Source organism: Prionailurus bengalensis, chromosome D2 (genome assembly GCF_016509475.1).
Source record: "Prionailurus bengalensis isolate Pbe53 chromosome D2, Fcat_Pben_1.1_paternal_pri, whole genome shotgun sequence".
NCBI lineage: Eukaryota > Metazoa > Chordata > Mammalia > Carnivora > Felidae > Prionailurus > Prionailurus bengalensis.
Genome location: NC_057351.1, coordinates 47,706,834 through 47,720,418, shown reverse-complemented (window position 1 = coordinate 47,720,418; position 13,585 = coordinate 47,706,834). Strand labels below are relative to the sequence as shown.

Genomic DNA, 13,585 nt, shown 5'->3' with positions numbered 1-13,585 from the left:
GTGTGTGTATTTGGCATTACCAACAGTGTGGCAAGAGGCAACCTTGTACAAGCAGCTTGATGTCCTGGTGATTTCATTACTGTTAGATTAATTTCCAGAACTCAGCTTGCTGGGTCAAATTAGCAGTTTCATTTTTAAAAGTACTAACAAAAATCCTTTCTCACAATGTTATAGTAATTTTTGGTGCAATTTTCCAGTTGTATATGTATATATATGACATACCTGATCATGTCAATCTTCTATATTTTTGACAATCTAAAAACCCCTAAATTGGACCCCATGGTTGTTTTAATCTGCATTCCCCTGACCACTGGTGAGTTAAGCCTCTGTGCATTGCCTCTTCTTTGAATTGTCTATTTATATGCTTCATTTTTCTGTGTCCTCGTTATTATTCATCTAAAGGAGCCCTTTGTGTGTTCGGATAGCACCTTTTCGTTATGAGTATGGTATATGTCATTTGTCTACTGTTGCTTGTGTCGCAGATTTTAGTTCTTTATTTTCTTAACGATATGTATTGGTTTTCCTTTATAACTTTTGGGTTTCCTGCTTTACGTAACAAGGCCCTCCCCACCCCAGTGTTACATAAATATACCTATATTTTTGTCTAACTTTTACAATTTCGTTTTTTTTTTTTTTAATTTTTTTTCAACGTTTATTTATTTTTGGGACAGAGAGAGACAGAGCATGAACGGGGGAGGGGCAGAGAGAGAGGCAGACACAGAATCGGAAACAGGCTCCAGGCTCCGAGCCATCAGCCCAGAGCCTGACGCGGGGCTCGAACTCACGGACCGCGAGATCGTGACCTGGCTGAAGTCGGACGCTTAACCAACTGCGCCACCCAGGCGCCCCACAATTTCGTTTTTTAACATTAGGCTTTTAACTCACCTGCCATGTATCTTTATACATGATGTGAAGTAGGGGGTCAAACATCCCGGTGTCACTTATTACATAACACATTCCTTCCTACTGCCCAGGGATGATGTCCATAGCACACAGAGCTGGCACAGCCTGGTGGGATGTGCATGGGCTCTGAAGCCAGTTTCTGAGCTCCACTCCCACTTACTCCATCCTATTAAAGTTGTTTGGTCTCTGTGTGCCTCCTTCCTCCTCTCCCTCTCCCCCCTCTTCCGCCCTCCCCTCTCCCCCTCCTTCCTCCTCCTTCCTCCCTTCTCCACTTCTCCTCTCCCCCTCCCTCCCCCTCCTCCTTCCTCTCCTCTCCACCTCCCTTCCTCTCCACCTCCCCCTCTCCCTCCCTCCCCTTTCCCCTTCCCTCCCTTCTCTCTCCCCCTCCCTCTCCCCTCCCTCCCCTCTCTCCCCACACTTCTTTTTCCTTCCCTTCTCCCTTCCATCCCCTCCCTCCTTCCCTCTCCCCCTCCCTACTTTCTCTGTTTCCCTCCCTCTTTCTCCCCCTACCCCCACAGTCTTCTCTCTCTTTGACATTTTAATATGTAATAAGTATATATCTATACATGCCCTTTCCCCCTTTCTTTCTACCTAGGACTTACTCAGAAAATTGAGGTCTTTTCAACTTAAGAAAGTTTTTCTCTTATTTCTTGATTTTCACTTCTCTCTATATTCCTCTCTCTCCTTTTGGACTTCTTAGTCTCTGCATATTAAATCTTCTAGGTCTGCCTTTCATGTCTCTTGTGTTTTCTTTTCCTTTAAAGTTTTTTATTTTAATTCCAGTTAGTTAACATACAGTGTCATATTTGTTTTAGGTATACAGTATTCATCACTTCCATAAAACACCCGGTGCTCATCACAACAAGTGCCCTCCGTAATCCCCATCATGGCTTCCATTTCTTTGTGTTTTTGCTCTGTATTTGTGTTATGTTTTCTTCCATTTTGTACAGAGCAGTGCCTGGCACATGACAGGTGCTCAGTAATTACTTCCTTAATGAATACATTTTGTACAGGAAACAAATTAGATCTCACAGTGACTCTTCTCTTTTCCCATTTCTCTGTTGAATTTTCAATTCAGAAATCATGTTTTGTGGCTGCAGAAGGTCTTTTTAGGGGCACCCGGCTGGCTCAGTCCGTAGAGCATCTGACTCTTGATCTCAGGGTTGTGAGTTCAAGACCCACGTTGGGCATGGGGTCTACTTTTAAAAAAGGAAAAAAAAGAAAATCTTTTTACATTCTACTGTATCTCTTTAACACTTCTTTTTTTAAGAAATTAAATGTCTTTAAAAAAAGAAATTAAATGTCTTTTTTGCATCTTCATTTCCTCTGCCTGGCGTGTTCAACTCCTTGTGGAGTGTGATTTTTTTTCTTTGCCTGTTTATCTACGGGCACGAAGATCTTTGGCCCCTGTGCAGGTCAGCCTGTCAGCTGTCTCAGGTAGCAGTGGCCTGTACTGGAAAAGGGACACAGGCGTCTGCTGGAGAGCTGGCAAACCGCACAGTCTCCACGCACTGAGAGGCGGTAGTCTCCAGACCACGGAAGGTGGGCGCGTCCATCCATTAGTGCTGCCACCTTCAGGAGGTGGGGGGGACAGCAGTGGGGCAGGAGGTTCCAAGAAAAACAATTATTTTCTAAAACAAAGGGGGAAAAATCAGTAGATTAGCTGACGTTGTACACTTGTCTACATTTTATCAGCGTTGGTGTTAATACAAACAACAAATAGAGAAGATTTTCTTAAAGCCCAGGAAAATGGAATACTGTAAGTAAACCAACAGTGATAAATGACAGTGCCATGCAACAGAAAATGTTTTTCAAAATGCATTTGCTCCGGGCGACCATACCTAGCTCCTGTTCGCCTCTTGTGGTCCCAATGGGAGTCTTACCTGGCCAACAGGACAGCATGAAAAACCATGGGGATTTTGGGGACAGTAATAGCACAAGATGATATTAAAGGGACTCCAGACTTTTTCATGACCTCAACTCTCAGTGCTTTACTTTCTGTTGTGAGAAAGGTTTCAGAAAAGGAGAGTTAGGAATACAAGTGAAAAGCTGTTAACCCAGAATGTAAATTTTGATTTTTAAATAAATACGAGATCGTTTTCCCTGCCCTAAAGGAACAGACACTTTGGGTTAGTTTTGGTTTTGCCGTAAGAAAAAAAACAGCAAAATTTAAAAAACAAAATGTAAGTGCCCAATGCTGCAGGATAAGTTTCAAGGACACCGGTATCTGAAAATGTGGGCTGGATACAGTGCATGGCCTGTCTTGGGGGGGAGCTATTTTGATTTTAACAGTCACCAAACCTGCCACTGGCAGCAGTCTGTGTCCGAAGTCCAATCACCGTGCTGCCCTGGACACCTTACTTGGAAGGCGTGCCCACTGTCCCCTTTCCCCAGCCACCACACACAGTCCAGGGGCACGTTGACCGAGCTGGTGGGACACTGGCTGTTCAGTTCAGCCTGGAAGTGGAGCGGCCTCAACCCTTTCTACCTCCGGTGACCGGCAAGGCAACTCTGTGCCGAGGAGACAGGCAGTTGAATGTCCCGTCAAATCCGTGAGGTCTTCTGATGCTTCCTTTTCAGCTTCCTTTTACGCAGTGGCGCACACCTACTTCACTCGCCACTCCTCTGCTGTGAGCCCAGTCTCAGGTTCAGGGGACCTCACACCTCCTGCTGTGAAGCTCAGGGCACAGCAAAGCAGGCTACTGCCGGACCCCGGGAGGGGTCCCAGTATGTCACGGATGTACACTCAGCTATAACGTCTCGGCCTGACGGAGGGCACATCCTCAGACCGCAGGGGCAGGCTTTAGTCTGAGGGGCCAGCCCAAAGGCCAGGCATTTTACACAGTTTTCTTCTTTTTATTCATGCTCAGATGGATGGAGTGGAACCCTGGCTTCCCCTTGAGTATCGATGCCAAATACCACAAGGATCTACCCCGAGACATCCAGTTTGATAGTGAGAAGGGTGTGGACTTCGTTCTGAACTACTCCAAAGCGTGAGTTTCCAAGAACCTAAGGATGCTGGGCAGTCCCTCCAGGGGCCAGGGCCGCAGATGGAACCCTCAGTCCTTTCCTTGTGGGAGCTCTGGGCTGGGGAGCAGCTCAGCTGGTCTTCCCAAATCACTTGGTTGTATCCGATGTGCAACCGCAGGGTAGCCTGTATCTAAACAAAGTTATAACCTGGATGGCTCCAGACACCAAACATAGCTCTGTTGTCAGCCCAAGGTAGAGGTCTTTACCTGGAGTGCCCACCCTACCCATATCTCATCCCCCTATAGCCGATTCGGGGTTGGAGAGGGTCCACGCTGTCCCCTGGAGAGAAGGGCTCTGCGGTAGTAATGGCCACCACGCCTGTGCTGATCGCTGACACCCATCCCCCCGGGTTGTCTATCACAACAACCCCTTGAGGTAGGCACGATTATCCTCCCTTTGCAGTTGAAGAATCTGAGGAATAAGGAAGTCACGTACCTTGCCCAGTGGCCCCTGCTAACAAATGGCAGAGATCCAAGTTCTGTGCTCCTTCTTTGCAGTTGAATAACGGCAGGGCTTTTAAAGTGTGCCAAACCCTGAGACTCCTTGGGTGCTTGTTAAAAACAGGGAGCCCCAGCCCCGTCCCAGGGCTAGTGGAGGAGCCTTTGAAGTTGTACTTTGACACTCTGGGGAGTTCCCGCAAGCATACAAATCTAGAAAACTCTCCATCCGTGGTTCTGCCACCTGATGGAGCCATAGAATGACCTGTGGAGCTTCAGCACTTCTTGGTGCCAGGCCAGCCCCACAGCCAGGAAGAGAGTCTCCCGGGACGGGGCCCTGGCCTCAGGTAGGCATATCCTGGGGCAACATTTGCTCAGTGCCCAGCTGCTCCCCTTGAGAAGGGCGTCTTCTGGTCAGACTTCTGAAAGGTAAGCACAAGAGACCACACTCAGGCCTGTGCCAAAGTCTTCTTCCTCTGGACATTTTGGAAGCGCTCACACACACACACACACACACACACACAGCCTCACAATCAGCCTCTGTAGGGAACCCCCTCACATTAGCAAGGCCGTTTGCACTGGTGTCCCTCAGGCTGCCTGAGAGGGAACAAGTGGTAGGGGTCTAACACTTAGCAAGCCTCTGCCGAGGGCCGGGCTCATAGGTGTGGCATTTTCTACTAGAATCATCTGTTTTCACTTTCACAGCCACGCTGGGAGGTAGATACTGTTCTTGAACGCTTCCAGGTAAATAACCTGGATCCAGGTCAAGGAATTTGCCTAAGGTCATTCAGGCAGAAATCAGCAAAACCCGAATTTGCATTCAGATCTCTTTGGGTCCAAAGCTGGGGATTTTTTCCCCTGCTACAGTTGGGACCAACTGGGGAGAAAAATTAAAACCCAACATCTGGACTAGTAATGCAGTAGTACCCAACATCTGGTTCCCTGGAAACATCAGGGCAATTAAACATCTGATTTCCCACCCAGGGATCCCCAAGGGCAGGTGGCTTTGGTAGGGCAGAGCCCCGCGGGGCTCCAGTGGAGCTCCCGCGGGGATTCCAGTGTGCAGTCAGGGTTGAAACCACTGGCCTCAATGCCTCCCTTGGCCTCATCCTCCACTCAATTGGATGTGGGATCACGTCTATTTCCTGGGGTCTCCAAGTGCATCTCCTTCCCTCCCAGCTCTGTCATCTCTCCCCAGGACACTCAGGAACATCCTTCGACCTGCTTCCCCAGGATCCATCCCACACAGCAATTGGAAGTTCGTTCTCAAGCACACATACAGTTTTTTGGAGGCTCCTTCTATAAGGGCAAATCTAATTCTTTTACTCCTCCATCTAAAATCCCTCAGTGATTACCCCAACTACAGGCGAGAGTCCAGACCTCTCTGCCCAGCTCCCCTGCCCTCTCCCTTGCCCCCAGATGCACAGGACGCTTTAGCCATGTGCGCCCAGCACCAGTTTGCAGGGCATCTTCGTGCCCTTGCTTTGCATGAGCTATTTCCTCCACCTCAAATACCATCCTTCCTTTCTTGGCCTGGAGAAATCCAACTCCTCATTTTTAAGGACCTGGATGAGGTGACCCTTCTCCAAGAAGCGCCTAGAAGCCCCTAGGCCTGAGTGAGGTCTCCTCCCCTGTGCTCCCCAGCACTGGCCACACAAACCACCGTTTCTCCAATGACACATCGACCCACCTTTCTCCACATCTGCCGTGTAACTTGGCCCCTTGAGCTATGGACTGTTTGGAAGGAACACAGCTAAGAAATCTTGAGATGGGCCCTCAGCCCCTCCTGGTACAGCACAGCTGGTCACATCAGCTAAGCCCACTTCTGCTGGCTAAGGACCATGAGGTTCTAAGAAGGAGATAAGAGATGTGTCCCTGCATTCGAGGAGAGCACAGCCTGAGCCAAGGGGACTAGACCTCAGGGAGGTAGCTCAAAGCACCCCACCCCCACCCCAGGGAGATGAGGGGTGCATGGGAGAGGGCTCTAGGCCAGTGGAAGGTGATCTTGGGAAGCTAACATCTCTGAGCCTCAGTGTCTCACCCACAGCTCCTACTCGGGGTCATTGTGAGAATGTAATGGGGCCATGTGTCAACTCTGCACAGAGAAATTTCTCCCTAAAAACAGCATTAATTTCCATCCATTTTTGGTAATGGGGTCAGGCCAGCCAGGACCTGGCCGAGCACCTGCCCTCAGATCAGCCTCTCCCCTCAAGGACTCATAGAGGGACTGTCACTACCGTCACTCTGTCTGGTGTTACCTTGTCACGGAGTCCAGGAAGGCTTCACAGTAGAAGGGCATCTGACTTGGCCTTGTCACCAGCCAGGCACACAGGCAGGGGCCTAGAGGGATGGGACAAGGATGCTCTGGCAGGGTCAGCTCTGGTCAGAGGTCAGCTGTGGCTGGGCCTGCTCACAGAACCGAGTGAGTTGTGACATTTCCTGGGGGCATCAAAGCAGGAGCAGCTTGTATGTTTACTCACTGTTTGCAGCCCCGGAGTTCGATTGCAGGAGGTTGGCAGGCTGATAAGGGAATGTACCTTTAAAGGAAATTGAGAAAAAGAGCTTCCTTCCTGGTAAGGTAGAACAGTGCAGAAATATGACTGAGTTCTGGGAGAGGTCACCAGCCTGGTGTCAAGACCAAGGTGCTCAACCCTTACCCACTGTGCATTTCCTGCCAGATGAGACCAGGTGGAGGCAGCTCCTTGAAGGAGCGTCCTTCTCCCCAAAGTCACAGGGGCACCTCGCCGTAAGCACAGACATATTCCTGGGGGGCGGGGGGAGCACGGTTACAGCCTTCATGGACTGCTCTGGACCTGCATTTGCAGTGCTCGGTGAGAAACAGGGAGACAGGCGAGAAGTCAGAGCCACGTTGCAGAAGTGTGGCCTGGCAGCCTTTGAGGGCCTGATGAGAGAGCCCAGAGGTGGGGAAGGGGCTGACCGAAGACGGGGAGTGGGAGAGTAGGGAAGAATGCAGGATGTGGTGTGGATGGACCCGGGATCCCGTTGGAATTCATCAAAATGGGGAGAGACTGAGGGGGGCACCCAGGGCATCCTTGACGTGTGCATCTGGATTATTGGGCAAATGGAGTGATCGTTACAAAGGGAAGCTGATGAGGGGGCGGGGGTGCCTTGGTGGCTCAGTCGGTTGAGCAACCGACTTCAGCTCAGGTCATGATCTCACAGTTCCTGAGTTTGAGCTCCACGTTGGGCTCGGCACTGGCAGTGCAGAGCCTGCTTGGGATTCTCCCTCTCTCTATCCCTCCCCTACTTGTGCTTTCTTTCTCTCTCAAAATAAATAAATAAACTTAAAAAAAAAAAAAGGGAAGCTGGGGTGGGGAAGAAGCAGGGGGTAGATGAGTTCAGCTTAGGGGCATTGCTGAGGTTGAAAGCCCCAGGCAGCCTCTGGAGGTGCCATCCAGGCTCAGGGCCAAGGGCCAGAGGCTTTGTGCCAGGGAGGGGCCGGGGGGAGTGTGGTCTGACAGCTGTAACCCCATTACCCCCTGCTCCCGGCCCCCTAGACAAGTCTCTGCTGCTTGTTTGGAGACCAGGCAAAATCACATGTACGGCAGCTCCTTGAGGGGAGTTGGTGGTGAAAAGAAGGGATCAGGTGTCTGAGATGAAGAAGGTCAGGAGCCTAGAGGGGATAGAGGGGATGAGTGGATGGGGCAGAGTTCCAGCGCAGGGGGGAAGAGGGGGAGCAGGGTGGTGGGGCCTGGGGTGGGGCTGTTCGTTTCTCCAGAAACCAAAGCCGTGATGGGTTCTGTGCAGGAAGAAGACCTCACGCCCTCTTAGTGTCATCCCAGCTCAGAAACAAGTCGGCTCCACGTGACCGAAGCACTCGTAGAAAATAGTGTTCTTCCGTTAACTTCACAAATGCTACCCAAAAGCCCCTGATCTGGGAAATTTTAAAAGCCGTGTATGCCCTCCTTCTAACTGATGTCTGGATGTCTATATATCAACCCTGTTTACCTCTATCAAATTTGGTAGACAATCAGACATGCGTCCCATTGGAAGATAAATATGTTGGGGAAATGTGGAGGGGGGGCGACCTCCCCCCTAAAAGGCAGACAACCTGGGGAATTTCAATTATATTTGCTAAAGTAGCATTTTGTTGTTGTTGTTGTTAAAAATGGATCATAAAAAGGGCGCCTGGGTGGCTCAGTCGGTTGAGTGTCCGACTTTGGCTCGGGTCATGATCTCGCAGTTCGTGAGTTCAAGCCCCACACCGGGCTCTGTGCTGTCAGTACAGAGCCTGCTTTGGATCCTCTGTCCCTCTCTCTCTGCCCCTCCCCCTGCTTGCACTCTCTCAAAAATAAATTTTAAAAAAATTTTTTAAAAAGGATCATAAAAGAAGACATAACAAAGCATTAAGTATGGTTTCCCTAAAAAAGGGTGTGTTCGGCCATCAGATTACTTTGGAAGACCTTGCAACGTCTTCTGCAGTGGTTCTCAAACCGTAGCTTGCAGCAGAATTCTCAGGGCGGGGCGGGGGGGGGCGGCTTGTTAAAAATCTGGATTTCTGGACCCAACTTCCAGAGTTTCTGATTCAGGGGGTCTGAGGCAGGGCCTAAGAATCTGCATTTTTAACAAGGTCCCACGCATGCTGATGCTGTAGGTCTGGGGACCACTGAGAACCCCTGCTCTCCAAGACTGTTAGGCCTTGAGAAATGCTGGTGTAAAGAAATCTGTTTAAGGCCCCTGTGCTCTCCCAATTCCTCAGACTGGCTTGCCTTTCTGGGCGGGAGACCCCACGGAGCAGGTGTCCCACAGGGCACAGGCGGGAGGAGGACCTTTCCCCTTCTTATTTCCTCACTCCCCTGTGTCCTTCTCAGCTCTTCACTTTAGTTAGCTCCACTGGCATTTATGGAGTGCCTACTGTATGCCTGGACCCTGGAACTGTTCTCAGTACCAGTGGTCCCTGTCTTTTCTTTTCCCGTGCCCCTCCCCCACGTCTACCTCAAGCCTGCCCCGGGACTAGAAAAAGAAAACGCCAACTCCTGCCATGAAACAAACTCAGTAAAGGAAGGTGCAGTTTTAACTGAATGTGGCTGTTTTTGCAAGGCTCATTCTACAGTAGCTGAGCTCCTCCCGGACACTGGGCAGCTGCCCCAAGCCATCCTTGCTTAAGGTGGTAAGGACAAGCAATCAGCCAGGCTGCCCAGTGAGGGAACAGGAGTCCAGACACCTTCTCTCAAGCATTCTCATGCACGTGGATCTGTGTGGGACATTGGTAGACACGGGTTTTGATCAGGGCGTCTGAGTGGGGAGAGAGTCTGCATTCCCAGCAAGCCCTCGTGCTGGTCTCTGGACCTGACTCAGAGCAGCGAGTGGTCGTACTTTGCTTTCCTGGGAAAAAAAAAAAAATCTACTCATCTTAAAATTACAGTAACAAGTATCAACCCATCACTTGTTACCCTTCAAAGCAAAAGGTTGCCTCATTTAGAGCCTGGCAACCAGGGTTGATTCAAACTCTAGCTGTCATCTTGGGAGAGCTGTTTCGGTTTCCTCTCTGTAAGATGAGACTGATGAGGCCTAGCTGCTAGAATTAAGAGATTTAAGTGAGCTCCTGTTTGCAGTGGCCCCACGGTGCTGTCCGGCACACCGTTAGGTGAGTTCCCTCGAGTGTCTCCATTCTGGATGCTAGGGAGGACTTTCTCCTCATTCCTGAGCCCGAGGCAGGAGCCGGCTGGGGAGCTGCCTCCTCAGGCACTGCCCCTGCCCATTTGCTAGCTCTGCTGGGCTTCCTCTACCCCTATGGGCGCAGGGCTGGAGGAGCCACTCCTGCTCCTCCTTTGACAAATGCTTATTGAGCTCCTGGTGGGGTGGGGCCAGAGAGGAATCAAAAGTGGCCTTTTGGTCCAGCTCCAAGAAACTCACAGTATAGTGGGACCAAGTTGTGGATAGTTCATCATAATAGCATGGAGTAGCTGTTCCTTAGGAAAGGAGTGTAGGGGAGGAAGTAACTCAGGGGGGGGAGGGGGACTGCATTAGAAATATGCTTTCCAAGAGAGAAGATGCCCAACCTGGGTTTTGAAGGATGCATAGGAGTTTACTATGCTGATTGGAGGAGTAGAGGGGATGGCATTTTAGGCAGTGAGGATTCTGGTGAGCCAGGGGGACCAGAGTAGAGGTCTGTGTGGGGAAATGGTCAGAAGGTGGGCAAGGAGCCCAGCCTTTACCTGAGAGGGGGAGGGGGGGAAAGTACCGTGGTGGTCCAAGAGGCTCAGCATTTTAGTGTCAAGAAGAAAGGAGCTGGTTGTCAGATGCACTAGAGAGATCGGGGGAGGTTAGGGCTGTAGGGCCCTTCGGATGCAGCCGCTAGGAAGTCACCAGTGCCCTGGATGAGAGCACTTTCCGGGGACAAAGAGGACAGGAAGAAAAGACCAGGAAGGAGGTGAGGATTCTTCTGTGAATTGGGTGTGAAGGAAGAAAGAGGATGAGTGAATGAGAGAGGAAGACCCAGTGGAAGGAAGAGGGTAAAGTGCTGTGCTGCAGACAGGATTTTGGACTTGTCTGCTGGTCCCCCGGAACGCCAGTACCTAAGGCTGCAGCCTTTAATATTAACAGTGAGTGATAATTATGGCACGACTTGCTAATGTTTGTGGAATTCTTTTTATGTACCAGTGTTTTCTGTACATCATGTCAGCCCTGCGAGGCGGGGGCAGTCATATGCCCGTTTCATAGAAGAGAAAACCGAGCCACAGCAAGATTAGGGACTCGCCTAGGGCCACGTGGCCGGGAGGCGATGGGGCTGGGATCTTAGGCCGGGCCCTTAACCCCTGTGCTGGCCAGCACCATCTCAGCTGCCATCTGTCGGGGACTCCCAGCCCCATGCAGATTTGTGTCCAAACACAAACACTTGGGTCAGGGGTTCTGAGACTCCCTGGTCCGGCCCCCGACCAGTGCCTGGCAGTCCCCTGTGCATGGACAGTTCCTGATAGAACCCACAGACCCAGAGCCTCGCTAGCCTGCATCCCCACAGCCTACGCCATAGCATGCCACTGTGCCCATGGTTAAACCCGGTCCCGCCTGCGGAAAACAAACTTGTGGCCGAGGTCGCCAGAGACACCCTCCCCGTTGAACCTCCAGCTCGGGGCAGTCGTTTCCGTGCCACTTCTGGATAACTCCGGTGGCTTGTGTCCTCCGGGCCACCTGCTCTGCCTGGAACGCGGCTAGCCCTCCTCAGGAAGCTTTGCCCCCAACTCCAAACAGCCAAACTGTGAAGTGGAAAATGGAGAAGCTGTTAGAAGGAAAGGGGCAGGGGAAGCAGAGGCGACGAGGGCTCTCCTCTGTCCTGCCTCAGAGCAAGCACGTTCCTGTCTGGCTGTGTGACCTTGCGTGAGCCAGGTGCCCTCTTTTGGGCAGGTCCTCTTCATGCCATAACAGACCTTTGAAACCCCGGTATTCCTGTTGCGATAAGCATGTGGAAATGTTTTGCCTGTAGATGACATGCAAATATTTTCCTCCTGATTCCACTTCTTTCTGAGTCTCTGGCTTCCTCCGAGTACTGCCACACCCCACCGTGTTGTCAGTGCCAGCTTTCTGTTTTGAAGTCAGAGAGACCCAGATGGGGAGACCGTGAGCCACATGGGGCTGTGACTCATCCCCGGTTCCTCACAAGATCCCCCAGGGCCGAGGACCTCTTTCCTGGGCACCATCTCGTACTGGGCTGGGCTGGGGCTGCCGGGATTGTAGAGGCCTGGGAAGGCGTCTCCTCCCTCAGAGATGAGTCCTTTTCCATCTGACAGTGGGTGTCACAGGGACGTTTGTTCCTCTAGTTTAACAGTGGTTCTGTGCCAGGAGGCTCAGCCGACGGGGGAGGTGGAGGAGGAAGGGGCAACAAGTCTGAAAGAAGCTTCCCTGGGGGTCTGCCTAGCAGTGGTGAGGCACAAAAGCAAGTGTGTAAAATAAACATGTGTGGGGAAAACCCCCAAAAAACCCCAAAACACAAAAAACAAGCACGTGTGTAAAAGGTCCTCCTTCCTGGGGAGGGGTTGGGGTAGAAGGGTCGAAGACACCAGCCTAGAGGAAGACACCAGCATCATTCTCCAGCCCCCCGGGGTGCTGAGCACCTGCTGTGTCTGCCACTCTACCCAGGCTGCACTCCAGCACCTTCCAAGGACTACAGCCTGTCAGTAGCCTGCAAGGCAGCTGGGTCATCCAACTCACAGAGAAGTCAAGGCCCACCGAGGCTACCAGGCTCGTGGCCCCTCGGCTCGCTCCTGGGCAGTGTGGGCTCCTAGGGGGTCCCAGGGTGGCATTTGTGAGACTGAGGGGGGATGCGGAGGGGAGTCATAAAGGCATGTCATGTTCTGCCTCGGGTGCCTTTTCCATGTCTGGCAGGGCTGGGAGGGGCCCCCTGAGTTTCCTGCTTATCTGCCAAGTCGCTGCACTCAGTCACAAAGACTTGCTGCCCTCATGCATGCTCCCTGGTGCCTCGCCTGCAATGAGACAGCCATCTGTCCCCATCAGCCAGGTGGACTCTGGACAAAACACCCAAACTTCAGTCCTTTGATTCTGCTGGCAAAGGTGTGCGGTGGCTTTGGGACTCCTGAGCCTTTCTGTGACAGCACTTGGGCCCCAGCCAGCACCTCCCCTATCCCCCTCATCCCCCAAGTAGTGAGTCCAAGGAGGTTCCCCGGGCCTGCATGGGCTAGGGCTACTGCTTCCAGGAGGGGCTGGGCTCTGCTTGGGAGGTGGGTGGATAGGAAGGGGAGTTCCCTGGTGCCGGCCAGCTTGGTCCCCTGCCCCAGGTATTTGCACTGCCCTGCTCAGTGATCCCTGCTTCCTGAGCCACCGGAGCACCTGGAGGTCTAGGCTCAGCACTGAGCAACGCAGACTCGCCCTTGCCCTCCAGGGGACTAAGGCAGACTCAGGTATTCGTGTTTACTGTACTTAATCTGCCATCAGCACTGCAGACACAGCATCACAGGCAGCCCGGTCTGGGGAAGGGGCGACTTCCCTGAGATCAAAGGAGGAGTTGGGGGTACTCCAGGCAAGCCCTCCAGACACCCGATAGGCTCAGGAGGTGACAAAAGGGGCACTGGGTATTCCATGAAAAGCCCCAAGCGAGGACATACAGGTAGGAGTCTTCGACTCTGGAGGAGTGGACAATGAACATTGACAGTGGGGAAGAGACACGATAACTGCCTGGTATCCTCAGCGGTGGGTGTGGCCGAGAGAGAGAAACTAAGGCAGAGTGTGTCCCATGAGCA

At 51.8% G+C, this 13,585-nt stretch overlaps 1 protein-coding gene across 1 annotated transcript in view; it reads left to right on the top strand.

The window, feature by feature from the left end:
• The window catches only part of ALOX5 (arachidonate 5-lipoxygenase), a 49,652-nt gene that overhangs the window by 17,931 nt on the left and 18,136 nt on the right, over positions 1-13,585 (top strand). The window contains exon 4 of the mRNA XM_043596874.1: positions 3,774-3,896. Within this exon, the coding sequence (XP_043452809.1) occupies positions 3,774-3,896 (123 nt within the window). The remainder of the gene's footprint in view (positions 1-3,773; positions 3,897-13,585) is intronic.